We start from the raw sequence: 26,327 nt of genomic DNA, 5'->3' as shown, positions 1-26,327 counted from the left end.
CTCCCTGCTCTACAAGCTCAGGTTTGATGAGTGTGTGGATACCATGCTGACGGTGGAGATGCTGGAGGTGAAGGAGGACGTTGTGAAAACGTGGTTCATGCGACCAGTTGTGCAACATTCGCTATGAAAGGTTACTGGCAATGCTGCCAAAAGTTGTGAGTGAATCAGAATCAGAATTCGGTTTATTCACCATGTATTTATACAAACACAGAATTTACTCTGGCAGGCAGGTGCAAACACTAAACATACACGAATCTTAAATTAAGTAAAGGTACAAAAGTTTAACTATTCCTAAGAACTAAAAAATCTAAGAATACAAATTATTTTAATATAATATATATATATAAATACGAATAAGAATGAATCATGTGTCAGTAGGGATGCTCACAGCTCTGTCTGGGATCAGAGAGCAGGGGGAAAGGATGGCCGTCACTGGACCTGGGACGACCTACCACCGGGGCTCAGACGGTCCTGGGTCCTGTAATGGCCCTCAGGCTCAGTGAGTGAGGCCAGAAGTGGACTCGTCATGTTGCACCAACAGTAGACCTTAACTGGGCTTAAGGTTGTTTTTGTCAATTTAGAAAACTGGACCAAGACTGGATGGATTTGTGATTCTTAAAATGTGTCAGGTACCATGATTTTTCCACATGGTGACTGTCTTCTATTGAGAATGTTTTTGAATAATTATGATTGCTATGTAGGCCTAATTGTGAAAAATGCACTATAACAACTCTGTTCTCGTTGATAAATATATGCTATATGTATTTAAAAAATAAGTGAATAAATCAAGAATTGTATTTTCCTTTCAACTTAACAAATATTTAGCTAAATTACATTTTATGGCGGGGAACGTAAATGGACTTATAACCTTTATTTAGGTGGCATGAGCATCGCCAACATTATTCTGGCCTCCAGCGCGCCCTTGTGATTGTTAACGGAGCAGCGTGTTCCTCGTTCCGTGATGAACGGAGGGGGTTCCCCACCCTTCCGCACCAGAGAGAGGCTGGCCTCCACCACCGGCATTCCCAGTGTGCACCGCGATCAGACCAGCAAAAAATAGTCCGGCAGCTAACAGAAAGGCTGAGAAAAGAGAACTAGAGAAAGATAGCTAGCCAGACAATTCATTTTAAAATAATATTTTGAAGGTCGCCAAAATTGCTGACATGGCTGACAACGAGAAACTGGACAACCAGCGGTTGAAAAATTTCAAGAATAAAGGCCGCGATTTGGAGGTAAAGTATTCTGCTTCTCGTCGAGGTGCTTCTCTGTTTTACTGCTTCGCCTTCGGGTTCCGCTGTGACGTCGTTTATAATTTCCACGATCTGTAACTTTGCACCCTTCCTTGGGCCTTATCCAATCTTAATTTAACATCTACAGGCTTCTTATTTACCTCCTTGAGTTTTGGTACTCATCAACGCTAAAAGATTGCTTGCCAACTAGTTAGCTTACTAGATAGCTAGCTAGTGATAGCTGGCCGCTAACCTGGCTTAGCAACGCCTCTCTAGGCTACGATGTCGCTCTCCCGTTCATACCCCAGGCCGACCTGTCTGACATGCTTAAATAGATACCAGGCTATCTTAGACCAGGCTGGACGCCAACAGCTCTACATGTATCTATGTGACATGATAGACAAGCTGAAAGGCAATACTTCTCTGAATTAACAAAAGATCAAATACTTTAACGTAGACAAGTGCCGCTTCAGCTAGCTAGCTAGCCACCCATCCCCCGTCCAGCTAACCAGATTAACGTTAGCTTGGTATGCTAACTAGCTATACTGCGCTATATTAGTCACCACGCATCAAATTCATACCGATTTCCGTGCATGACGACGGCCTAGCTCGTTGTTGCGCAACACAGTGTGTTATTTTAATATAAATCTAGCATAAATAGTGGATACAAGTTAACAAAACCTTTTATGGTGTGAGTGAACTGGCGACTTGGTAAAACAGCTCGTGCTAACCTGATGCTAGTCGCCAGCTAGCGACTGTAACAAACTCAGTATCTGGGAGCCAGACTTCAGTCTCGCTAACATGGAACCCACTGTCTGGCTAGAAAGCTAAATGTAAGCTAGCTGGCTAATGTTTAACGAAGCTGCCGTATTCTAGTTTGAATCAGCCCTACAGGGATGGATATTTTGCACATTTGTGGCGTGATTGTAGCGGAAAGCAGCCATCTCACCAAAACAATGGCGGAATGCAGGGCCCTCCCTATGAACTTCCAGCTCAAACGTAGCTGTTGAAATAGTTAGGCTTGCCAACCGCCACAGCTTTTCAGCTGCTTGAGGTCCAAATAACAGATCTAACCCAGATTAAACACACAGATGGGGAGACTGGATTGCTTTGGCGACCTGTCACCATAGTAGTCGCCGTGTTTCTGTGCGAGGGGAAATGTTACCCCCGGATTCAGATTTAATCAGTATCTTGACGTTCTCATGTAATGGGGTGCATTTCTCTTGTGTAATCAACGCCAGGGGCCTTGTTTGCGGTAGAAACGCGCTGCGTTCAACTGGAATCTTCACTGTACTGTATGTCCTGTCTTACACGCTTGAGTTATACATGTATATCAAGACCGGGTTTTGCTTTGAATTTCAGACTATGAGAAGGCAGAGAACTGAAGTGGTGGTCGAGCTTCGCAAGGTAAGGACGATTCACCCGGTATCCTGTAGCGATTCTAGTGCCTTTAGCTAACCCTAAATACTTTAAGCACAGAAATTATTATGATAGTGTTATCTTGCCTGTTGGTGTAGGGTTTTTCTATGTTTAGTTCACTGAAACCCAACATCACTATTGATTTAACTGGATCCATGGCCTTGACCATAAGACACATCACCATGAACACACGTATTGTAATCATGTATTCATTTAGCAGACACTTTGAGTAAAGTTACATACTGTACAGAGGGCGATTTAACCTGCAACCTCTTGATCTGGAGTCAAATCAAAAATACCCATCCTACCTCTACCACTGAGCTATACCCATCCCCATGCTCTACCACTGAGCTATACCCATCCCCATGTTCTACCACTGAGCTATACCCATCCACATGCTCTACCACTGAGCTATACCCATCCCCATGCTCTACCACTGAGCTATACCCATCCACATGCTCTACCACTGAGCTATACCCATCCCCATGTTCTACCACTGAGCTATACCCATCCACATGCTCTACCATTGAGTATATTTAAGTGTGTAACCTTCTGTTGTTCCCGCAGAACAAAAGAGACGAGCATCTACTGAAGAGGAGGAATGTCCCCAACGAGGACCTCTGTGAGGACTCTGACGCCGACAGCGACTTCAGATCGGTAGGATCAGATCTCCCGCTCTGACCAGCAGAGCATGCAGCAAGCACAGCTGATCTGTGACTGCTCAAATGGGTCGTTTTAATCCTGTTCTGCTTCTCTTACAGCAAAATACTTCTCTTGAAGCAATAGTTCAAGTAAGTACAGCATGAATCATGTCTACATACTTTCTCATTAACTGAGTTAATGCAACACAGCATCAGAGTTGACACTTGTGTCGGTAGGTCTATATAGGCAAGGTATGCTGATATTAATGCTCTACGGTTATATTGTGTGATGTATTTAAAATTGTAGTATTGTATTTTATAATTTACGCAAGCAGGAAGCATGGTCAAGTATAATCTGGTATAAACAGACGTGGAGTCAGTGTAGTCTGGATTAGACAGACGTGGAGTCAGTGTAGTCTGGATTAGACAGACGTGGAGTCAGTGTAGTCTGGATTAGATTAATTCTCTGTAATTGATGAGTCTCTGTGATTGGTGCAGAATGCAACCAGTGACAACCAGGGAGTCCAGCTGAGTGCTGTACAGGCTGCCAGGTAGGAGCTCCCCTCTACATCCTGCCCTCTACATCCTGCTCTTTACATCCTGCCCTCTACATCCTGCCCTCTACATCCTGCCCTCTACATCCTGCCCTCTACATCCTGCCCTCTACATCCTGCCCTCTACATCCTGCCCTTTACATCCTGCCCCCTACATGCTGCCCCCTACATCCTGCCCCCTACATCCTGCCCCTTACATCCTGCCCTCTACATCCTGCCCCTTACATCCTCCCCCCTACATCCTGCCCCCTACATCCTGCCCCCTACATCCTGCCCTCTACATCCTGCTCCATCCCTGCCTGTATAACTCTGTTTAACCAAATGACTGTTCCACCTTCCTCTGCGAATGCGCTCATGTGATGGCACCTTGTTTCTGCCTTGTGCGTTTAGGAAGCTGTTGTCCAGCGACCGTAATCCTCCAATAGATGACCTCATCAAGTCTGGGATCCTGCCAATTCTGGTGCACTGTCTGGACCGAGACGACAAGTAAGGAGGCAGTACTGGGGAGTCAGGAGGCAGTACTAGGGGGGCCAGGACACAGAAGGGCCAAAAAGAAATCATGTGATTGTTTTTAAATGATGTTGCAGTGGGTTGGCAGAGCAGATGTGACGAATGTTTCTAATATGAGACATGAGTCATCCCTCTCTTCTCACTTTGTGCCTTATTTCTTCCTCTTCACCTCTCGCTCTCTCTCTCCCTCTCTCTTGCCTCCCTAGCCCGTCTCTCCAGTTTGAGGCAGCCTGGGCTCTGACCAACATCGCCTCTGGAACCTCAGAGCAGACACAGGCCGTGGTGCAGTCAAGTACGTACCCCCCAGGACCCCTTCCAACCCCCTCCCCCAGGACCCCTCTTTACCCCCCTTCTAACCCTAACCCCCCCGATGATGCTGGCAGGTTAGTCCAGAAGTCTGGCAGTGCTGTCTGAGACAGCTACAACTATACTGAGCTCTGGAGAGCTGACTGTGTGTGTGTGTCCTGTTGCAGATGCGGTGCCTCTGTTTCTACGGCTGCTGCACTCCCCTCACCAGAACGTGTGTGAACAGGCTGTCTGGGCCCTGGGGAACATCATCGGTCAGTTCCTCCCACCTGCTATCTACCTGTGTGTGTGTGTGTTCCTCAGTTTCCCTGGAGATAATGTGTGTGTGTGTGTGTGTGTGTGCAGGTGACGGGCCCCAGTGCAGGGACTATGTGATCTCCCTGGGCGTGGTCAAACCCCTGCTGTCCTTCATCAGCCCCTCCATCCCTATCACCTTCCTCCGCAACGTCACCTGGGTCATGGTCAACCTCTGCCGCCACAAGGACCCCCCGCCCCCCATGGAGACCATCCAGGAGGTGAGGGGGTTGTGTGGCTGGTGGTGTGGATCTCTAGACTGCTGCAGGAGTGTAAACACACTGATCCCCTGGAGGAGATCAGCTGTCTGCTAGTCTCACATCTACTGAACCAGATCTGCTGATCTGAGGGGTTTCCTGTTCTCCATCTCAACTGATCTCTCTCTCCTCCCCCCCACTCTCTCAGATTCTGCCAGCTCTGTGTGTGTTGATCCACCACACTGATGTTAACGTGAGTACAACACAAACTAGCTGGGTGTCACATGATCACATGTGTGTCACATGATCACATGTGTTGATCCACCACACTGATGTTAACGTGAGTACAACACAAACTAGCTGGGTGTCACATGATCACATGGGTGTCACATGATCACATGTGTTGGTAGTTGGCTGGAGTCTGCAGGTAGATCACCTCACCTAACTGTGTGTTTGTGTGGCTCTCTTCTGTGTGTCTGTGGCTCTCTTCTGTGTGTGTGTGTGTGTGTGTAGATCCTGGTGGACACGGTGTGGGCTCTGTCCTACCTGACTGACGCAGGGAACGAGCAGATCCAGATGGTGATCGACTCCAGCATCGCACCTCACCTGGTGCCCCTGCTCAGCCACCAGGAGGTCAAAGTTCAGGTAGGGTCAAGGTCAGGCTGGGGTCAAGCTTCCTGATAGGAGGATGGACCTGCGTTTTCTTCAACAGTGACGTTCACGTAGAAGCATCAGAACAGGTAGTCACTACATCACTCCCTCTGTTTGTCTCTCACTCGTGTGTGTATATGTGTGTGTTTCTGTGTGTGTAGACTGCAGCGTTGCGCGCGGTGGGGAACATAGTGACTGGTACAGATGAACAGACCCAGGTGGTGCTGAACTGTGAAGCTCTCAGCCACTTCCCCTCTCTCCTCACACACCCCAAGGAGAAGATCAACAAGGTACCACACTCACACACACACACACACATGCACAACCCCCTCTGTGTGGCTGGCTATGCTGGAGGTGATGAGATCAGAGGCAGGTGTCAGAGGGAGAGAGAGAGTTGTCTGGAAGAGAGAATGACTGAGGGGATCATAGCTTCCAGAAGGTTCTCATCAACAAGAATCCAGACCCAGACGGCCGCAAGAAGAAGAAGATGGTTCATATGTGTCTAGTATTAAGTGTGTGTGTGTGTGTGTGTGTGTGTGTGTGTGTGTGTGTGTGTGTGTGTGTGTGTGTGTGTGTGTGTGTGTGTGTGTGTGTGTGTGTGTGTGTGTGTGTGTGTGTGTGTGTGTGTGTGTGTTACCTCGGGGCGGAGGCGAGGGTGCTGTAGACACCCTCGTGTCTCTGCTGATATCGGAGTGCATCTGAGGCCTGTCACTCAAACAGAGGCCCTGGTGACACAGCCAATGAGGAGAGCCTCAGGACCGCCCTGCCCCGCCCTGCCTCACCCCCTGCACCTGCCTCGGCCAGAGGCCCCTCTGGAGGCCCCTGGAGTCTGATCCAGCTCAGCCACACACACACACACACAGTGGGAGGCCTCACTGCTCTGTGGAGAGTGCGTTGTGATAGCTGCTGTTCTCCTGCCCTCCATCAGGAGGCAGTGTGGTTCCTGTCCAACATCACCGCTGGCAACCAGCAGCAGGTGCAGGCTGTGATAGACGCCCAGCTGGTCCCCATGATCATCCACCTGCTGGACAAGGTGCCCCCCCCCCCCCTCACTGTTCATTGTGTCGTTCCAGCTATGAAACTGTGTGTTGTTAATGTAGCTGTGTGTGTTTGAGTCCTATTGTGTGTGTGTGTGTGTATTCACGAGTTAAGTTGCAACTGTGTGTGTGTGTATATTCATGAGTTCTGTTGTTTTCAGGGAGACTTTGGTACCCAGAAGGAAGCAGCCTGGGCCATCAGCAACCTGACCATCAGTGGGAGGAAGGACCAGGTGAGACCCCCTCTCTCTCTGTCCTCTCTCTCTGTCTTCCCTCTGTCCTCTCTCTCTCTCTCTCTCTGTCCTCCGCTCTGTCCTCCGCTCTCTCTGTCCTTCTCTCTCTCTGTTCTCCCTCTGTCCTTGTCTCTCTCTGTCCTCTCTCTCTGTCCTCCCCTCGCTCTGTCCCCCCTCTCTGTCCTCTCTCTGTCCTCCTCTCTCTCTGTCCTCCCCTCTCTCTCTGTCCTCCCCTCTCTCTCTGTCCTCCCCTCTCTCTCTGTCCTCCTCTCTCTCTGTCCTCCCCTCGCTCTCTGTCCCCCTCTCTCTGTCCTCTCTCTGTCCTCCCCTCTCTCTGTCCTCCTCTCTCTCCTCCCTCTCCAGCTCCTCTCTCCTTCCCTCCAGCTGTCCCCCCACCCTCAGCCACTTCCTGTTTCTTCACATCTTCCATCCACACCCTCCTCTGACCCTGGTTCGCCTCCCTTCCCCTAGGTGGCGCACTTGATTGAGAAGCAGGTGATCCCTCCGTTCTGCAGCCTGCTCACGGTGAAGGACGCCCAGGTGGTGCAGGTGGTGCTGGATGGCCTCAGCAACATCCTCAAGATGGCTGACGAAGAGGCCGACACCATCGCCAACCTCATCGAGGAGTGTGGAGGTTAGTCGCCTACATGATTCAAGTACAACGTGGTTCTACTGGGTCCTGGCTGCAGTGACTGGATGAATGTTGTGTGGATGAGGTTGTCCTCTCTGGTGTCTCAGGTCTGGAGAAGGTGGAGCAGCTGCAGAACCATGAGAACGAAGACATCTACAAACTGGCCTACGAGATTATAGATCAGTTCTTCTCTTCTGATGATGTAAGGCTTCCCTGGTCCACCATGGTGGCTGTCTCCTCTCATCTATCTTTCATCTGTATCCGTCCATCTCATCTCTCTTATCTATCATCTATCAGTGTCTTTATCCATCTAACATCTGTGTCCCCCCTGACCTGTCCTGCAGGTGGATGAGGACTCCAGTCTGGCTCCAGAGCCGCTCCAGGGAGGAAGCTACGGCTTCAGCTCCAGCACCAACCTGCCGGCGGAGGGATTCCACTTCTAGAGGACTGCCGGGGCGAGCCGGAGTTTTGTTGGCGATGCAGCACTCTGTTTAACATAAAACAAAATTAAGAGAGAAAGAGAGTAAAAGAGAGAGCGCGAGAGTGTGAGAGAAATTAGATCCATTGTGCTTGGCTCGTGGGATCCATGGCTGCATCTTTATCTGAGAGAATATGTGCGGATTTCATTTGGCATTCCAGGGGGGAAAGAGCCCAAATGGAGTTTGAGATGGCGAGTGGGTGAGAGTGAGTGAGTGGCTACATGTTGCTAAACAAACAAAACATCTACATGGAGTGCGTTGAGAGAGGCGTGTCCTCCTAGCCAGCGTGTTGTCCGAGCTGTCGTCTCCTAACCCTGAAAACCAGGACAAACACACCGTGTCCACCAGGGAGGACACCCAGAGACACACGTAATCATCAAGACAAATTTGGAGGCAACGAAAAAGAAAACACAACTTAGACGTAAGATGAACCATATCGCAATTCAGCCTCCGGCCAGAGGGGGCTCCACCCTCCGCGCTCCCCTCCCCCCAACCGGCCATGCTGTCAGACGTGTGAGTGAATGGACCCATCGTGTATGAATGTCTGGACTCAATGCTGGGGAGCCAGGTTCATCTCCTCCAATCAGAAATCCTCGATTGGGCGTGTCCCCGCCCCCTGTCCCCGTGGCGATGGGCGGGGCTAGGAGGCCAGCGTCGCGTATGCAAGAGCAGACGAGTGGTGTGTGTGTGCGTGTGACTGGAGAGTGTCAGACGGGATGAAAACGCAGAGAATAAACCCTCCAATCATCTGGAACAAGCATGGAGGAACAAGGAAGTAAAACAGGCTCCACCTCCAGAATGGGAGGGGCTTCGCCTCCCTAGAAAGGAGCAACTTTGGCAACGACAAAAAAAAAACATCGCAAAGATTTCTTTTGTTTCATTCAAATGTGTATTAAGTTAGTATTAAGTGACACTGGACATGCCTGTGGAGGGAGCCGTGCCTGTTCGGATGCAGCTTTAGGCTTGCTTTTCTGCCTCCAGTGTCAATCTTTTTTTATTTTAATTTTCAGCTTTTACTTCTGTTGCTTGTAAAGGTGTCCAGGCTTGTAAAGTAACCTCACACCATAGCTAGCTTCTTACGGGACACAGGTTTGATGCTGTGAAGCCTCCACGTCGCTATCATAGTCCTCAGCATGATCTCCTGGGTTCTTTTATTTCAATTTAAGCAGGAATCAGTGCTTGGCAGTTTAATTGCCATAGCTTCCAGCTCTGACTCATCACAAGGGGGAAATAAAAACAACGGCCATTTTGTGACTTTGTATTTCATAACCTTGCATGTACTAAACTCTAGCACAGTTGATTTCAATTTTCTTTTGTTCCCTTAGGCTGTGTACACTGTCATTTTATTTTTAGTAAACTGTCCCCCCCCCCCCCCCCCCCCCCCCCCCCAGACTTTAGTCTCCTCATTGCAGAAGAATCTGACCAATTTTGCACATGTACTGCAGAGTAAAGGCCTGAATTCATCTTTAAAGGAGTGCACTAGACTCTCAAATCAGACCTCCACATGCCTTCTATGATATGCACCATCCAACCATATTTTATATTTAGTAATGTAATCCGCTAAATAAGACATTTGGGGACGATTTGGATGAAGAAGAAAAAAATCAGTTTTTAAGGAGTTGCAATAATGATGCTGTTGCAAGGTGATACAGCAGAGTATAAAATTCCCTCTAAATTTATGAACATTTCTGCTGTACTTTCCGTCATCTCCAATCCCTCACCCATCTGTACCATTTAGGTCCATCTTTTCTTTGTATTAATTTCAGAACACTGTAGTAATGGATTACACTCTGTGGTCATAACCTTCTGTTGAACATAGGGTATTTTTTGGCAGCATTCCTTGTTAGCAAAGATGGGGTTTCAAATAAAAAATGACAAGGAAGAACATGTGGTTTGCTGAACCAGTTGGAGATAGACTACTACGGGATAGGTTGTCTTCTAAAAATAAATAGTGAAACCCAAACGGCCGTTGTGTTTTGTTTTATATGGTCGTCCCAACTGTTTGTATGCCTCGTTGTAGGGGGCTACGCTATGGTCACTTCTAGACGCATTTCAACCGTTTCTCACCCAGAGAAGTGAGGGATTGTCTTGTCCCGCTACATACAATTAATGGACGAGGCGCAGGCATACTGAGGGAAGACGTCTGCCGAAATGATAGTTGTCTCGAGTTGTACCGAGTTAAATGCCTATCAGAAAACATCACCAGCAACCATCCTCAGGCGACGGTTTCTAGAACGATTTGATATTAGACATTCTCTAATTTGAACTGCGCGAGCTGAGCTCTATTGGATGGGTGAGCGTGCTGGGTCGCATGCGCACTGAGCCCCAGCAAACAGCGAGGAGGCTCGAGCAGCAGGCTGGAGGGTCTGAAGACGGGCAGCAGACAGTATCTTTAGAACGGTAAGCTTTATCAAGCAACTACCGGTAATATGACATCGAAATAATTGTTTTTTATGCCAACGCCATTAGTAGGCCACGTAAATAAGTACTTATAACCACAGAGAAGTTTGTGTTAGCGATACAGTCGAGGATGATCTTAGTCCAGAGTCAAGTAAATAAAACAAAACACTTTATATTTCGTAATTGTTTTCCGAATAAAGGATTTTCTTTGATATCAAGACCGTGTTCTTATGGTGGCTCTAGTTACTGTACGCGAGTGGGTCGTCAGTGCCTTGGCAGTGCCAGTAGGTGAAGTTGTGTTTTCCTACTCCAGCTTCCTAAGTGGCCACTCAGGGACATAAATGCCATATCTTATTATGGCTACTTAGTGATTCTTACTTTATTACATATTTAAAAGAAGGCACAGGCTACCATTTTACCATTCACGAACTGCAGCCAAACTTGATTGGGCAACTTGGCCCCATGAACCGCTCTAATAACACCAGGAGAAAAACACAAATTAGACATTATGTAACGCCTCTGTGCGAACTAATATAGTCTGAGTGATGGTTGGGAAATGATTGTCATTACTTTGTCCCGCGGGTGATGGATAATGGGCCCGATTGATGAATCATAACTATCTCAGAATAGATCTTTTTCTAGTAAGTGATAGGTTTGTGTGCTGGTTTTTGAGGTCTTAAAGCAGTTGTTTCTGCGCCAGTTACCTACTTGACAAGTGTTAAACCAGGAGAGAGTGTCAACAACCACCACTTCCTCACCTCCACCTCCCCCCCCCCGTTCCCTTCCCCCCTCCCCCTGTTCCCTTCCCTCCTCCCCCTGTTCCCTTCTCCCCTCCCCCTGTTCCCTTCCCCCCTCCCCCTGTTCCCTTCCCCCCCTCCCCCTGTTCCCTTCCCTCCTCCCCCTGTTCCCTTCTCCCCTCCCCCTGTTCCCTTCCCCCCTCCCCCTGTTCCCTTCCCTCCTCCCCCTGTTCCCTTCTCCCCTCCCCCTGTTCCCTTCCCCCCTCCCCCTGTTCCCTTCCCTCCTCCCCCTGTTCCCTTCTCCCCTCCCCCTGTTCCCTTCCCTCCTCCCCCTGTTCCCTTCTCCCCTCCCCCTGTTCCCTTCCCTCCTCCCCCTGTTCCCTTCTCCCCTCCCCCTGTTCCCTTCCCTCCTCCCCCTGTTCCCTTCTCCCCTCCCCCTGTTCCCTTCCCCCTTCCCCCTGTTCCCTTCCCTCCTCCCCCTGTTCCCTTCTCCCCTCCCCCTGTTCCCTTCTCCCCTCCCCCTGTTCCCTTCCCTCCTCCCCCTGTTCCCTTCTCCCCTCCCCCTGTTCCCTTCCCCCCTCCCCCTGTTCCCTTCCCTCCTCCCCCTGTTCCCTTCTCCCCTCCCCCTGTTCCCTTCCCTCCTCCCCCTGTTCCCTTCTCCCCTCCCCCTGTTCCCTTCTCCCCTCCCCCTGTTCCCTTCTCCCCTCCCCCTGTTCCCTTCCCTCCTCCCCCTGTTCCCTTCCCTCCTCCCCCTGTTCCCTTCTCCCCTCCCCCTGTTCCCTTCCCTCCTCCCCCTGTTCCCTTCCCCCCCTCCCCCTGTTCCCTTCCCTCCTCCCCCTGTTCCCTTCCCTCCTCCCCCTGTTCCCTTCTCCCCTCCCCCTGTTCCCTTCCCTCCTCCCCCTGTTCCCTTCTCCCCTCCCCCTGTTCCCTTCCCTCCTCCCCCTGTTCCCTTCCCTCCTCCCCCTGTTCCCTTCTCCCCTCCCCCTGTTCCCTTCTCCCCTCCCCCTGTTCCCTTCTCCCCTCCCCCTGTTCCCTTCCCTCCTCCCCCTGTTCCCTTCCCTCCTCCCCCTGTTCCCTTCTCCCCTCCCCCTGTTCCCTTCCCTCCTCCCCCTGTTCCCTTCCCCCCCTCCCCCTGTTCCCTTCCCTCCTCCCCCTGTTCCCTTCCCTCCTCCCCCTGTTCCCTTCTCCCCTCCCCCTGTTCCCTTCCCTCCTCCCCCTGTTCCCTTCTCCCCTCCCCCTGTTCCCTTCCCTCCTCCCCCTGTTCCCTTCCCTCCTCCCCCTGTTCCCTTCCCTCCTCCCCCTGTTCCCTTCTCCCCTCCCCCTGTTCCCTTCCCTCCTCCCCCTGTTCCCTTCCCTCCTCCCCCTGTTCCCTTCTCCCCTCCCCCTGTTCCCTTCCCTCCTCCCCCTGTTCCCTTCTCCCCTCCCCCTGTTCCCTTCCCTCCTCCCCCTGTTCCCTTCCCTCCTCCCCCTGTTCCCTTCTCCCCTCCCCCTGTTCCCTTCCCTCCTCCCCCTGTTCCCTTCCCTCCTCCCCCTGTTCCCTTCTCCCCTCCCCCTGTTCCCTTCCCTCCTCCCCCTGTTCCCTTCTCCCCTCCCCCTGTTCCCTTCCCTCCTCCCCCTGTTCCCTTCCCTCCTCCCCCTGTTCCCTTCCCTCCTCCCCCTGTTCCCTTCCCTCCTCCCCCTGTTCCCTTCTCCCCTCCCCCTGTTCCCTTCCCTCCTCCCCCTGTTCCCTTCCCTCCTCCCCCTGTTCCCTTCTCCCCTCCCCCTGTTCCCTTCCCTCCTCCCCCTGTTCCCTTCTCCCCTCCCCCTGTTCCCTTCCCTCCTCCCCCTGTTCCCTTCCCTCCTCCCCCTGTTCCCTTCTCCCCTCCCCCTGTTCCCTTCCCTCCTCCCCCTGTTCCCTTCTCCCCTCCCCCTGTTCCCTTCCCTCCTCCCCCTGTTCCCTTCCCTCCTCCCCCTGTTCCCTTCTCCCCTCCCCCTGTTCCCTTCCCTCCTCCCCCTGTTCCCTTCTCCCCTCCCCCTGTTCCCTTCCCTCCTCCCCCTGTTCCCTTCCCTCCTCCCCCTGTTCCCTTCCCTCCTCCCCCTGTTCCCTTCCCTCCTCCCCCTGTTCCCTTCCCTCCTCCCCTGTTCCCTTCTTCCCCCTGTTCCCTCCCTCCTCCCCCTGTTCCCTTCCCTCCTCCCCCTGTTCCCTTCCCTCCTCCCCCTGTTCCCTTCTCCCCTCCCCCTGTTCCCTTCCCTCCTCCCCCTGTTCCCTTCCCTTCCCCCTGTTCCCTTCTCCCCTCCCCCTGTTCCCTTCCCTCCTCCCCCTGTTCCCTTCTCCTCCTCCCCCTGTTCCCTTCCCCCTCCCCCTGTTCCCTTCCCTCCTCCCCCTGTTCCCTTCCCTCCTCCCCCTGTTCCCTTCCCCTCCCCCTGTTCCCTTCCCTCCTCCCCCTGTTCCCTTCCCTCCTCCCCCTGTTCCCTTCCCTCCTCCCCCTGTTCCCTTCTCCCCTCCCCCTGTTCCCTTCCCTCCTCCCCCTGTTCCCTTCTCCCCTCCCCCTGTTCCCTTCCCTCCTCCCCCTGTTCCCTTCTCCCCTCCCCCTGTTCCCTTCCCTCCTCCCCCTGTTCCCTTCTCCCCTCCCCCTGTTCCCTTCCCTCCTCCCCCTGTTCCCTTCTCCCCTCCCCCTGTTCCCTTCCCTCCTCCCCCTGTTCCCTTCTCCCCTCCCCCTGTTCCCTTCCCTCCTCCCCCTGTTCCCTTCCCTCCTCCCCCTGTTCCCTTCCCTCCTCCCCCTGTTCCCTTCCCTCCTCCCCCTGTTCCCTTCTCCCCTCCCCCTGTTCCCTTCCCTCCTCCCCCTGTTCCCTTCTCCCCTCCCCCTGTTCCCTTCCCTCCTCCCCCTGTTCCCTTCCCTCCTCCCCCTGTTCCCTTCTCCCCTCCCCCTGTTCCCTTCCCTCCTCCCCCTGTTCCCTTCCCTCCTCCCCCTGTTCCCTTCTCCCCTCCTCCCCTGTTCCCTTCCCTCCTCCCCCTGTTCCCTTCCCTCCTCCCCCTGTTCCCTTCCCTCCTCCCCCTGTTCCCTGTTCCCTTCCCTCTCCCCCTGTTCCCTTCCTCCTCCCCCTGTTCCCTTCCCTCCTCCCCCTGTTCCCTTCTCCCCTCCCCCTGTTCCCTTCCCTCCTCCCCCTGTTCCCTTCTCCCCTCCCCCTGTTCCCTTCCCTCCTCCCCCTGTTCCCTTCCCTCCTCCCCCTGTTCCCTTCTCCCCCCTCCCCCCTGTTCCCTTCCCTCCTCCCCCTGTTCCCTTCCCTCCTCCCCCTGTTCCCTTCCCCCCTCCCCCTGTTCCCTTCCCTCCTCCCCCTGTTCCCTTCTCCCCTCCCCCTGTTCCCTTCCCTCCTCCCCCTGTTCCCTTCTCCCCTCCCCCTGTTCCCTTCCCTCCTCCCCCTGTTCCCTTCCCTCCTCCCCCTGTTCCCTTCTCCCCTCCCCCTGTTCCCTTCTCCCCTCCCCCTGTTCCCTTCTCCCCTCCCCCTGTTCCCTTCCCTCCTCCCCCTGTTCCCTTCCCTCCTCCCCCTGTTCCCTTCTCCCCTCCCCCTGTTCCCTTCTCCCCTCCCCCTGTTCCCTTCTCCCCTCCCCCTGTTCCCTTCCCTCCTCCCCCTGTTCCCTTCCCTCCTCCCCCTGTTCCCTTCCCCCTCCCCCTGTTCCCTTCCCTCCTCCCCCTGTTCCCTTCTCCCCTCCCCCTGTTCCCTTCCCTCCTCCCCCTGTTCCCTTCTCCCCTCCCCCTGTTCCCTTCCCTCCTCCCCCTGTTCCCTTCCCTCCTCCCCCTGTTCCCTTCTCCCCTCCCCCTGTTCCCTTCCCTCCTCCCCCTGTTCCCTTCTCCCCTCCCCCTGTTCCCTTCCCTCCTCCCCCTGTTCCCTTCCCTCCTCCCCCTGTTCCCTTCCCTCCTCCCCCTGTTCCCTTCCCTCCTCCCCCTGTTCCCTTCTCCCCTCCCCCTGTTCCCTTCCCTCCTCCCCCTGTTCCCTTCCCTCCTCCCCCTGTTCCCTTCTCCCCTCCCCCTGTTCCCTTCCCTCCTCCCCCTGTTCCCTTCTCCCCTCCCCCTGTTCCCTTCCCTCCTCCCCCTGTTCCCTTCCCTCCTCCCCCTGTTCCCTTCTCCCCTCCCCCTGTTCCCTTCCCTCCTCCCCCTGTTCCCTTCTCCTCCTCCCCCTGTTCCCTTCCCTCCTCCCCCTGTTCCCTTCCCTCCTCCCCCTGTTCCCTTCCCTCCTCCCCCTGTTCCCTTCTCCCCTCCCCCTGTTCCCTTCCCTCCTCCCCCTGTTCCCTTCTCCCCTCCCCCTGTTCCCTTCCCTCCTCCCCCTGTTCCCTTCCCTCCTCCCCCTGTTCCCTTCTCCTCCTCCCCCTGTTCCCTTCCCTCCTCCCCCTGTTCCCTTCTCCCCTCCCCCTGTTCCCTTCCCTCCTCCCCCTGTTCCCTTCCCTCCTCCCCCTGTTCCCTTCCCTCCTCCCCCTGTTCCCTTCCCTCCTCCCCCTGTTCCCTTCTCCCCTCCCCCTGTTCCCTTCCCTCCTCCCCCTGTTCCCTTCCCTCCTCCCCCTGTTCCCTTCCCTCCTCCCCCTGTTCCCTTCCCTCCTCCCCCTGTTCTCCTCTCCCCTCCCCCTGTTCCCTTCCCTCCTCCCCCTGTTCCCTTCCCTCCTCCCCCTGTTCCCTTCTCCCCTCCCCCTGTTCCCTTCCCTCCTCCCCCTGTTCCCTTCTCCCCTCCCCCTGTTCCCTTCCCTCCTCCCCCTGTTCCCTTCCCTCCTCCCCCTGTTCCCTTCTCCCCTCCCCCTGTTCCCTTCTCCCCTCCCCCTGTTCCCTTCCCTCCTCCCCCTGTTCCCTTCCCTCCTCCCCCTGTTCCCTTCTCCCCTCCCCCTGTTCCCTTCCCTCCTCCCCCTGTTCCCTTCCCTCCTCCCCCTGTTCCCTTCCCTCCTCCCCCTGTTCCCTTCCCTCCTCCCCCTGTTCCCTTCCCCCCTCCCCCTGTTCCCTTCCCTCCTCCCCCTGTTCCCTTCTCCCCTCCCCCTGTTCCCTTCCCTCCTCCCCCTGTTCCCTTCTCCCCTCCCCCTGTTCCCTTCCCTCCTCCCCCTGTTCCCTTCCCTCCTCCCCCTGTTCCCTTCTCCCCTCCCCCTGTTCCCTTCCCTCCTCCCCCTGTTCCCTTCCCTCCTCCCCCTGTTCCCTTCCCCCCTCCCCCTGTTCCCTTCCCTCCTCCCCCTGTTCCCTTCTCCCCTCCCCCTGTTCCCTTCCCTCCTCCCCCTGTTCCCTTCTCCCCTCCCCCTGTTCCCTTCCCTCCTCCCCCTGTTCCCTTCCCTCCTCCCCCTGTTCCCTTCTCCCCTCCCCCTGTTCCCTTCTCCCCTCCCCCTGTTCCCTTCTCCCCTCCCCCTGTTCCCTTCCCTCCTCCCCCTGTTCCCTTCCCTCCTCCCCCTGTTCCCTTCCCCCCTCCCCCTGTTCCCTTCCCTCCTCCCCCTGTTCCCTTCTCCCCTCCCCCTGTTCCCTTCCCTCCTCCCCCTGTTCCCTTCTCCCCTCCCCCTGTTCCCTTCCCTCCTCCCCCTGTTCCCTTCCCTCCTCCCCCTGTTCCCTTCTCCCCTCCCCCTGTTCCCTTCTCCCCTCCCCCTGTTCCCTTCTCCCCTCCCCCTGTTCCCTTCCCTCCTCCCCCTGTTCCCTTCCCTCCTCCCCCTGTTCCCTTCCCCCCTCCCCCTGTTCCCTTCCCTCCTCCCCCTGTTCCCTTCTCCCCTCCCCCTGTTCCCTTCCCTCCTCCCCCTGTTCCCTTCTCCCCTCCCCCTGTTCCCTTCCCTCCTCCCCCTGTTCCCTTCCCTCCTCCCCCTGTTCCCTTCTCCCCTCCCCCTGTTCCCTTCTCCCCTCCCCCTGTTCCCTTCTCCCCTCCCCCTGTTCCCTTCTCCCCTCCCCCTGTTCCCTTCCCTCCTCCCCCTGTTCCCTTCCCTCCTCCCCCTGTTCCCTTCTCCCCTCCCCCTGTTCCCTTCCCTCCTCCCCCTGTTCCCTTCTCCCCTCCCCCTGTTCCCTTCCCTCCTCCCCCTGTTCCCTTCCCTCCTCCCCCTGTTCCCTTCTCCCCTCCCCCTGTTCCCTTCCCTCCTCCCCCTGTTCCCTTCTCCCCTCCCCCTGTTCCCTTCCCTCCTCCCCCTGTTCCCTTCCCTCCTCCCCCTGTTCCCTTCCCTCCTCCCCCTGTTCCCTTCTCCCCTCCCCCTGTTCCCTTCCCTCCTCCCCCTGTTCCCTTCTCCCCTCCCCCTGTTCCCTTCCCTCCTCCCCCTGTTCCCTTCCCTCCTCCCCCTGTTCCCTTCTCCCCTCCCCCTGTTCCCTTCCCTCCTCCCCCTGTTCCCTTCTCCCCTCCCCCTGTTCCCTTCCCTCCTCCCCCTGTTCCCTTCCCTCCTCCCCCTGTTCCCTTCCCTCCTCCCCCTGTTCCCTTCCCTCCTCCCCCTGTTCCCTTCCCTCCTCCCCCTGTTCCCTTCTCCCCTCCCCCTGTTCCCTTCCCTCCTCCCCCTGTTCCCTTCCCTCCTCCCCCTGTTCCCTTCCCTCCTCCCCCTGTTCCCTTCCCTCCTCCCCCTGTTCTCCTCTCCCCTCCCCCTGTTCCCTTCCCTCCTCCCCCTGTTCCCTTCCCTCCTCCCCCTGTTCCCTTCTCCCCTCCCCCTGTTCCCTTCCCTCCTCCCCCTGTTCCCTTCTCCCCTCCCCCTGTTCCCTTCCCTCCTCCCCCTGTTCCCTTCCCTCCTCCCCCTGTTCCCTTCTCCCCTCCCCCTGTTCCCTTCTCCCCTCCCCCTGTTCCCTTCCCTCCTCCCCCTGTTCCCTTCCCTCCTCCCCCTGTTCCCTTCTCCCCTCCCCCTGTTCCCTTCCCTCCTCCCCCTGTTCCCTTCCCTCCTCCCCCTGTTCCCTTCCCTCCTCCCCCTGTTCCCTTCCCTCCTCCCCCTGTTCCCTTCCCCCCTCCCCCTGTTCCCTTCCCTCCTCCCCCTGTTCCCTTCTCCCCTCCCCCTGTTCCCTTCTCCCCTCCCCCTGTTCCCTTCTCCCCTCCCCCTGTTCCCTTCTCCCCTCCCCCTGTTCCCTTCCCTCCTCCCCCTGTTCCCTTCCCTCCTCCCCCTGTTCCCTTCTCCCCTCCCCCTGTTCCCTTCCCTCCTCCCCCTGTTCCCTTCCCTCCTCCCCCTGTTCCCTTCCCTCCTCCCCCTGTTCCCTTCCCCCCTCCCCCTGTTCCCTTCCCTCCTCCCCCTCTTCCCTTCTCCCCTCCCCCTGTTCCCTTCCCTCCTCCCCCTGTTCCCTTCTCCCCTCCCCCTGTTCCCTTCCCTCCTCCCCCTGTTCCCTTCCCTCCTCCCCCTGTTCCCTTCTCCCCTCCCCCTGTTCCCTTCTCCCCTCCCCCTGTTCCCTTCTCCCCTCCCCCTGTTCCCTTCTCCCCTCCCCCTGTTCCCTTCTCCCCTCCCCCTGTTCCCTTCTCCCCTCCCCCTGTTCCCTTCCCTCCTCCCCCTGTTCCCTTCCCTCCTCCCCCTGTTCCCTTCTCCCCTCCCCCTGTTCCCTTCCCTCCTCCCCCTGTTCCCTTCTCCCCTCCCCCTGTTCCCTTCCCTCCTCCCCCTGTTCCCTTCCCTCCTCCCCCTGTTCCCTTCTCCCCTCCCCCTGTTCCCTTCCCTCCTCCCCCTGTTCCCTTCTCCCCTCCCCCTGTTCCCTTCCCTCCTCCCCCTGTTCCCTTCCCTCCTCCCCCTGTTCCCTTCCCTCCTCCCCCTGTTCCCTTCTCCCCTCCCCCTGTTCCCTTCCCTCCTCCCCCTGTTCCCTTCTCCCCTCCCCCTGTTCCCTTCCCTCCTCCCCCTGTTCCCTTCCCTCCTCCCCCTGTTCCCTTCTCCCCTCCCCCTGTTCCCTTCCCTCCTCCCCCTGTTCCCTTCTCCCCTCCCCCTGTTCCCTTCCCTCCTCCCCCTGTTCCCTTCCCTCCTCCCCCTGTTCCCTTCCCTCCTCCCCCTGTTCCCTTCCCTCCTCCCCCTGTTCCCTTCCCTCCTCCCCCTGTTCCCTTCTCCCTTTACAGAAGCTGCTTCCTCTCCCCTGGACAGGAGGTCGGGGAGCACCTTTTGCCACCTCAGGACTACACCCATCTGGAGGAGCTCCTCCCCCCCGAGCAACCATGGACAGTCTAGAGGAGGACCTGTCCTGCTCCGTGTGCTATGGCCTGTTTTCTGACCCGCGCGTCTTGCCCTGCTCACACACCTTCTGCAGATCCTGCCTGGACAACGTCCTCCAGCTCTCCTCCAACATCTCCATCTGGCGCCCGCTGCGCCTGCCGCTCAAGTGCCCCAACTGCCGAAGCGTGGTGGAGCTACCGCCCAGTGGTGTGGACGCCCTGCCCGCCAACGTGTCTCTGCGCGCCATCATAGAGAAGGTGAGACCTGGTTCCTTCATAGAGAAGGTGAGACCTGGTTCCATCATAGAGAAGGTGAGACCTGGTTCCTTCATAGAGAAGGTGAGACCTGGTTCCATCATAGAGAAGGTGAGACCTGGTTCCATCATAGAGAAGGTGAGACCTGGTTCCTTCATAGAGAAGGTGAGACCTGGTTCCTTCATAGAGAAGGTGAGACCTGGTTCCATCATAGAGAAGGTGAGACCTGGTTCCTTCATAGAGAAGGTGAGACCTGGTTCCATCCTAGGGAAGGTGAGACCTGGTTCCATCATAGAGAAGGTGAGACCTGGTTCCATCATAGAGAAGGTGAGACCTGGTTCCATCATAGAGAAGGTGAGACCTGGTTCCATCATAGAGAAGGTGAGACCTGGTTCCTTCATAGAGAAGGTGAGACCTGGTTCCATCCTAGAGAAGGTGAGACCTGGTTCCATCCTAGGGAAGGTGAGACCTGGTTCCTTCATAGAGAAGGTGAGAGCTGGTTCCATCCTAGAGAAGGTGAGACCTGGTTCCATCCTAGAGAAGGTGAGACCTGGTTCCATCCTAGGGAAGGTGAGACCTGGTTCCTTCATAGAGAAGGTGAGAGCTGGTTCCATCCTAGAGAAGGTGAGACCTGGTTCCTTCATAGAGAAGGTGAGACCTGGTTCCATCATAGAGAAGGTGAGACCTGGTTCCTTCATAGAGAAGGTGAGACCTGGTTCCATCCTAGAGAAGGTGAGACCTGGTTCCATCCTAGGGAAGGTGAGACCTGGTTCCTTCATAGAGAAGGTGAGAGCTGGTTCCATCCTAGAGAAGGTGAGACCTGGTTCCATCCTAGAGAAGGTGAGACCTGGTTCCATCCTAGGGAAGGTGAGACCTGGTTCCTTCATAGAGAAGGTGAGACCTGGTTCCATCATAGAGAAGGTGAGACCTGGTTCCATCATAGAGAAGGTGAGACCTGGTTCCATCATAGAGAAGGTGAGACCTGGTTCCTTCATAGAGAAGGTGAGACCTGGTTCCATCCTAGAGAAGGTGAGACCTGGTTCCATCCTAGGGAAGGTGAGACCTGGTTCCTTCATAGAGAAGGTGAGAGCTGGTTCCATCCTAGAGAAGGTGAGACCTGGTTCCATCCTAGAGAAGGTGAGACCTGGTTCCATCATAGGGAAGTTGAGACCTGGTTCCTTCATAGAGAAGGTGAGACCTGGTTCCATCCTAGAGAAGGTGAGACCTGGTTCCATCCTAGGGAAGGTGAGACCTGGTTCCTTCATAGAGAAGGTGAGAGCTGGTTCCATCCTAGAGAAGGTGAGACCTGGTTCCATCCTAGAGAAGGTGAGACCTGGTTCCATCCTAGGGAAGGTGAGACCTGGTTCCTTCATAGAGAAGGTGAGAGCTGGTTCCATCCTAGAGAAGGTGAGACCTGGTTCCTTCATAGAGAAGGTGAGACCTGGTTCCATCATAGAGAAGGTGAGACCTGGTTCCTTCATAGAGAAGGTGAGACCTGGTTCCATCCTAGAGAAGGTGAGACCTGGTTCCATCCTAGGGAAGGTGAGACCTGGTTCCTTCATAGAGAAGGTGAGAGCTGGTTCCATCCTAGAGAAGGTGAGACCTGGTTCCATCCTAGAGAAGGTGAGACCTGGTTCCATCCTAGGGAAGGTGAGACCTGGTTCCTTCATAGAGAAGGTGAGACCTGGTTCCATCATAGAGAAGGTGAGACCTGGTTCCATCATAGAGAAGGTGAGACCTGGTTCCATCATAGAGAAGGTGAGACCTGGTTCCTTCATAGAGAAGGTGAGACCTGGTTCCATCCTAGAGAAGGTGAGACCTGGTTCCATCCTAGGGAAGGTGAGACCTGGTTCCTTCATAGAGAAGGTGAGAGCTGGTTCCATCCTAGAGAAGGTGAGACCTGGTTCCATCCTAGAGAAGGTGAGACCTGGTTCCATCCTAGGGAAGGTGAGACCTGGTTCCTTCATAGAGAAGGTGAGACCTGGTTCCATCCTAGGGAAGGTGAGACCTGGTTCCATCATAGAGAAGGTGAGACCTGGTTCCATCATAGAGAAGGTGAGACCTGGTTCCATCATAGAGAAGGTGAGACCTGGTTCCTTCATAGAGAAGGTGAGACCTGGTTCCATCCTAGAGAAGGTGAGACCTGGTTCCATCCTAGGGAAGGTGAGACCTGGTTCCTTCATAGAGAAGGTGAGAGCTGGTTCCATCCTAGAGAAGGTGAGACCTGGTTCCATCCTAGAGAAGGTGAGACCTGGTTCCATCCTAGGGAAGGTGAGACCTGGTTCCTTCATAGAGAAGGTGAGAGCTGGTTCCATCCTAGAGAAGGTGAGACCTGGTTCCTTCATAGAGAAGGTGAGACCTGGTTCCATCATAGAGAAGGTGAGACCTGGTTCCTTCATAGAGAAGGTGAGACCTGGTTCCATCCTAGAGAAGGTGAGACCTGGTTCCATCCTAGGGAAGGTGAGACCTGGTTCCTTCATAGAGAAGGTGAGAGCTGGTTCCATCCTAGAGAAGGTGAGACCTGGTTCCATCCTAGAGAAGGTGAGACCTGGTTCCATCCTAGGGAAGGTGAGACCTGGTTCCTTCATAGAGAAGGTGAGAGCTGGTTCCATCCTAGAGAAGGTGAGACCTGGTGGGTCCTCATCAGTGTTGAGCCTCGGGTCTTCCTCACTGTGTCTGCATCACGTTCTCTCTCCTGCGCCTTCTCTCTCTTGTTCCCTCTCTTCCCCTCGCTCTTGTTTCTTCTCTTCCTATCTCATTCTTCCTCCCTCTCTCTCCCCCCTCCTCATCCCTCAGTTCCAGAAGGACCACCACCAGCCCAGGGCTCCCTGCTGTGCGGACCACCCCGGACAGCCCCTGAACGTGTACTGTGTGCAGGACCTGAGGCTGGTGTGTGGGCTGTGTCTGACCGTGGGGAAGCACCAGGGCCACGCCATCGACGACCTGCAGGCTGCCTTCCTCAGGGAGAGGCAGGCCCCGGCCGGATTGCTGGCCAGGCTGGCTGACCAGCGCTGGGCCCAGGTAACACCTCAACTCACCTCACATTTTTTTTTCCAACCTTTCCTCTTCCTGTCGCTCAGCTTGTGGATTGGTCAAGCCTCTGCCTCTTCACCCAAACACCCATCCCCACCTCTCCTACCTACCTACCTACCCCCCCTCCCTCCCACCCCGCACCTCCTCCTCCCCCCCTCCCCCAGGTGTGTGAGCTGGGGGAACAGCTGCAGAAGGAGAAGCAGGACTGTGAGGCCATGGTGAGGCAGGATGCCCAGGTGGTGGAGCAGTTCTTTCAGGGGCTGGAACTGATCCTGGCCCAGAAGAGAGAGGCCTTCCTGGGAGCCCTGGACAGCGCCAGCCTGGAGATCTCCTTGACCTTCGACCCCCTCATCCACCGGCTGAAAGAGATGCAGGTACACGCTGCCTCCAGGGGCCAAGCTAATTGGCTCCTGGATGGGTATAGCTCCGTGGCAGGGCATGATGCCCCCCCCTCTGAAAGACCATGTGCTCCTACTGCAGACACACCGTTAGTAACACTGTGTTAGTAATACCGTGTTAGTAACATTTACATTTATGTATTTAGAAGATGCTTTTATCCAATGCGACTTCCAAGAGAGAGTTTTGCAAAAGTGCACAGGCACTAATCATAACAACGAGATAGCCCCAAACATTGCAGGTAGCCAAACATGAAGCATACATTGTGAAACCAAATAAGTCCCAAAGGGGAGAGCAATAAGAGCATGTAGACAAGTTAGCCAATCTCTTAAGTGCTGTTGTACTCCCGGAACACTGTGTAGAGTATAGTAACGCCGTGTAGAGTACAGTAACACCGTGTAGAGTACAGTAACACCATGTAGAGTACAGTAACACCGTGTAGAGTACAGTAACACCATGTAGAGTACAGTAACACCGTGGAGAGTACATTAACACCGTGTAGAGTATAGTAACACCATGTAGAGTACAGTAACACCGTGTAGAGTACAGTAACACCGTGTCATGTCAACAAATATGTTCTCAATAGTATGTTTCAAGTAGGATACAGCCGAACCCTTGTTCTGTTTTGATCAATAGTAATCGAGTTGATAATCGTGTTTTCTTGTCTGATCAATACACAACTGTGAGGTGTGCGAATGGACAGAGCGGCCAGTAAACTGTCGCTCCGCTGCAAGGGCCAGCCCGACGTGCACGAATACACCTGTACAAATGCAAATGACATTCCTACTGTAGTCGCTATGGAGCGGTCCCTCTGGGTGGATGTGTGTGTCTCTGACTGTGTGTGTGTGTGTAGAGGGCTGGTTAACCCTGAGTGTGTGTGTGTGTGTAGAGGGCTGGTTAACCCTGAGTGTGTGTGTGTGTGTAGAGGGCGTGGTTAACCCTGAGTGTGTGTGGGTGTGTGTAGAGGGCTGGTTAACCCTGAGTGTGTGTGTGTGTGTGTAGAGGGCTGGTTAACCCTGAGTGTGTGTGTGTGTGTGTAGAGGGCTGGTTAACCCTGAGTGTGTGTGTGTGTGTAGAGGGCTGGTTAACCCTGAGTGTGTGTGTGTGTGTAGAGGGCTGGTTAACCCTGAGTGTGTGTGTGTGTGTGTAGAGGGCTGGTTAACCCTGAGTGTGTGTGTGTGTGTAGAGGGCTGGTTAACCCTGAGTGTGTGTGTGTGTGTGTAGAGGGCTGGTTAACCCTGAGTGTGTGTGTGTGTGTGTGTAGAGGGCTGGTTAACCCTGAGTGTGTGTGTGTGTAGAGGGCTGGTTAACCCTGAGTGTGTGTGTGTGTAGAGGGCTGGTTAACCCTGAGTGTGTGTGTGTGTGTGTAGAGGGCTGGTTAACCCTGAGTGCGTGTGTGTGTGTGTAGAGGGCTGGTTAACCCTGAGTGTGTGTGTGTGTGTGTGTGTGTGTGTGTGTGTGCAGGAGGAGCATCTGGACCTGGTGTCTCAGGGCTCCAGGCTGCAGCAGGAGGAGTCGCCCCTCTCCTTTCTGCAGAAGGTACACGACTTCAGGGAGAGGGTCGAGGCCCTGCTCATCTCCCCCCTGCCCTTCGCCACCCCCCTCTCCATCGCCCCCCGCGCTGCAGACTACCTGCCCCAGCATTGGGCGGCTGTGACAGTGGGGGATCTAGAGGGGGGGCCGGTGCCCCAGGTGTCCTGCTGCGCCCCCCCCGAGGCCCCGGAGCCAGGCTCAGGGGTGGAGGCCAGCTGTCCCTCCCAGGGTCGGGTACGTGAGATCGGGGAGCGTGTCCAGCCTCGCCTGGTCCCCCTGGTCCTGCTGGTCCTGCTGCTGCTGCTGGGGGCCGTGTGGGGGGACCTGGGGGCTCTGGCCTCCTCCCTGCTGAGCCACACGGCCCAGAGGCTGGGCTGGGGGCTGGGAGGCTGGGGCTGGAGCCTGGGGGAGGTGGTGTGTGGGGGGCTGGGGGAGGTGGTGGGGAGGTGGGGTGAGGCCCTCTCCACCCTGGGGAAGAACAGCTACCAGCAACTCACTTCCTTCTACAAGACCCTCACCTAACCCTTACCTGACTAATGACCAGGCCCAAATGGAATACGCTGATCTTTTTCACATTTTCTGCGGTTATTCAGACTGAAAATCTGCGGAAATCTGCGGAATTCCGCTAGCCTTCCTGTTCTCATGTCGGAGCGACCTAAGATGTTCCACAAAAGTTTGACGGCAAATATGGTCGATTGAATGTTGACAGATTTTGCTAAAAAGTATTGATCCATCCTCATAAAGATCGGCTGAAAACTCCCTGGCCCTTTCTCTTGCTGCAATTTGGGTCGATAAATGTGTCCTTTTCATTTCTTAGCATTTTTGGCTATGGTTTTAATAATAGAGACGTAATATGAGTTGAAAAGTGTATTTACATTTTGCCTCAGACCAATGCATTCTACTTGAAAATCCGCGGGTTTTCGTCTGAATTCTGCGCCCGCGTATTCCGTTTGGGCCTGCTAATGACCCCCGACCTTTGATATAAACAGTTGTAGCTCAGCCCCTGCTGATTCTAACCTCCTGTCTAGCTACCCTGACACCCTGTGTTGTTCAGGGGTAGGAACGGGGTCATGAAATCACATGCAAGCAAATTAAACAACTAGGGGAGGGAATCTTTTGGTACATCACGATTTGTTTATTGGGGTCACAAATCGAAAAAAAATTGATTCACGTTTTTTTGCAATTCTTAATCAAGATTATTTTAATAAAAAAAAAATTGGAATAGCGATTCAAATGTGAATAGACTTTTCCCCCCACCCCTGGGAAACAACTGTCCTCTCTATTTAGAGCAGAGCTGCAACCAGCAGCAACAGTATAAAGCTGTTATTTAAAGAGTTCTGTACTGCAGTAGGCCCTGGTATGTGATATGGGAGAAAAAAATGCATAATGTAATTAATTCAACACATCATAGTCAGTTCATTAACACTTTTATCCAAAGTGATTTGAGGGCAGATTTGGACTCAGAACCTCTTGATCTTTAGTCAAATGCTTTACCCACCAAGCTATACCTGTCCCCCATGCTCTACCCACCAAGCTATACCTGTCCCCCATGCTCTACCCACCAAGCTATACCTGTCCCCTATGCTCTACCCACCAAGCTATACCTGTCCCCTATGCTCTACCCACCAAGCTATACCTGTCCCCTATGCTCTACCCACCAAGCTATACCTGTCCCCTATCCGTGTCCCTTTACTCCACCCTTCTTGCCAACCAACCTGA

At 54.9% G+C, this 26,327-nt stretch overlaps 3 protein-coding genes across 4 annotated transcripts; all 3 read left to right on the top strand.

Moving 5' to 3' along the window:
- The first annotated feature begins 1,011 nt into the window (after positions 1 to 1,011).
- Positions 1,012 to 10,144, top strand: kpna4 (karyopherin alpha 4 (importin alpha 3)). 2 transcript variants are annotated; one of them, XM_047035623.1, is made up of 18 exons: positions 1,012 to 1,232; positions 2,592 to 2,636; positions 3,216 to 3,305; positions 3,410 to 3,439; positions 3,788 to 3,840; positions 4,234 to 4,329; positions 4,560 to 4,645; positions 4,827 to 4,913; positions 5,005 to 5,174; positions 5,359 to 5,376; positions 5,464 to 5,490; positions 5,664 to 5,795; positions 5,963 to 6,091; positions 6,730 to 6,834; positions 7,000 to 7,071; positions 7,543 to 7,705; positions 7,810 to 7,904; positions 8,047 to 10,144. In XM_047035623.1, exons 1-18 carry the CDS (start codon positions 1,164 to 1,166, stop codon positions 8,143 to 8,145), a joined length of 1,566 nt encoding a protein of 521 aa, XP_046891579.1. In that variant the 5' UTR covers positions 1,012 to 1,163; the 3' UTR covers positions 8,146 to 10,144. The 2 variants fall into 2 exon arrangements, with proteins under 2 accessions (XP_046891579.1, XP_046891577.1); XM_047035621.1 differs by lacking the exon at positions 5,464 to 5,490 and having other exon boundaries at positions 5,359 to 5,403.
- A 76-nt stretch (positions 10,145 to 10,220) lies between these two features.
- trim59 (tripartite motif containing 59) lies at positions 10,221 to 25,682 on the top strand. The gene is made up of 6 exons (XM_047036026.1): positions 10,221 to 10,581; positions 19,299 to 19,649; positions 22,443 to 22,667; positions 22,844 to 23,053; positions 24,540 to 24,996; positions 25,663 to 25,682. Exons 2-6 carry the CDS (start codon positions 19,395 to 19,397, stop codon positions 25,680 to 25,682), a joined length of 1,167 nt encoding a protein of 388 aa, XP_046891982.1. The 5' UTR covers positions 10,221 to 10,581; positions 19,299 to 19,394.
- LOC124477674 (leucine-rich repeat extensin-like protein 3) lies at positions 16,168 to 17,844 on the top strand (the record flags this gene model as incomplete). Its single annotated transcript, XM_047035624.1, has 2 exons — positions 16,168 to 16,505; positions 17,649 to 17,844. Coding segments are annotated over 2 exons (534 nt in total), but the record flags the coding sequence as incomplete, so codon positions are not given.
- Positions 25,683 to 26,327: the final 645 nt, after the last annotated feature.

The sequence above is a fragment of the Hypomesus transpacificus genome, chromosome 15 (assembly GCF_021917145.1).
Source record: "Hypomesus transpacificus isolate Combined female chromosome 15, fHypTra1, whole genome shotgun sequence".
Taxonomy (NCBI): Eukaryota; Metazoa; Chordata; class Actinopteri; order Osmeriformes; family Osmeridae; genus Hypomesus; species Hypomesus transpacificus.
This window is presented reverse-complemented; position numbering and strand designations above follow the sequence as displayed.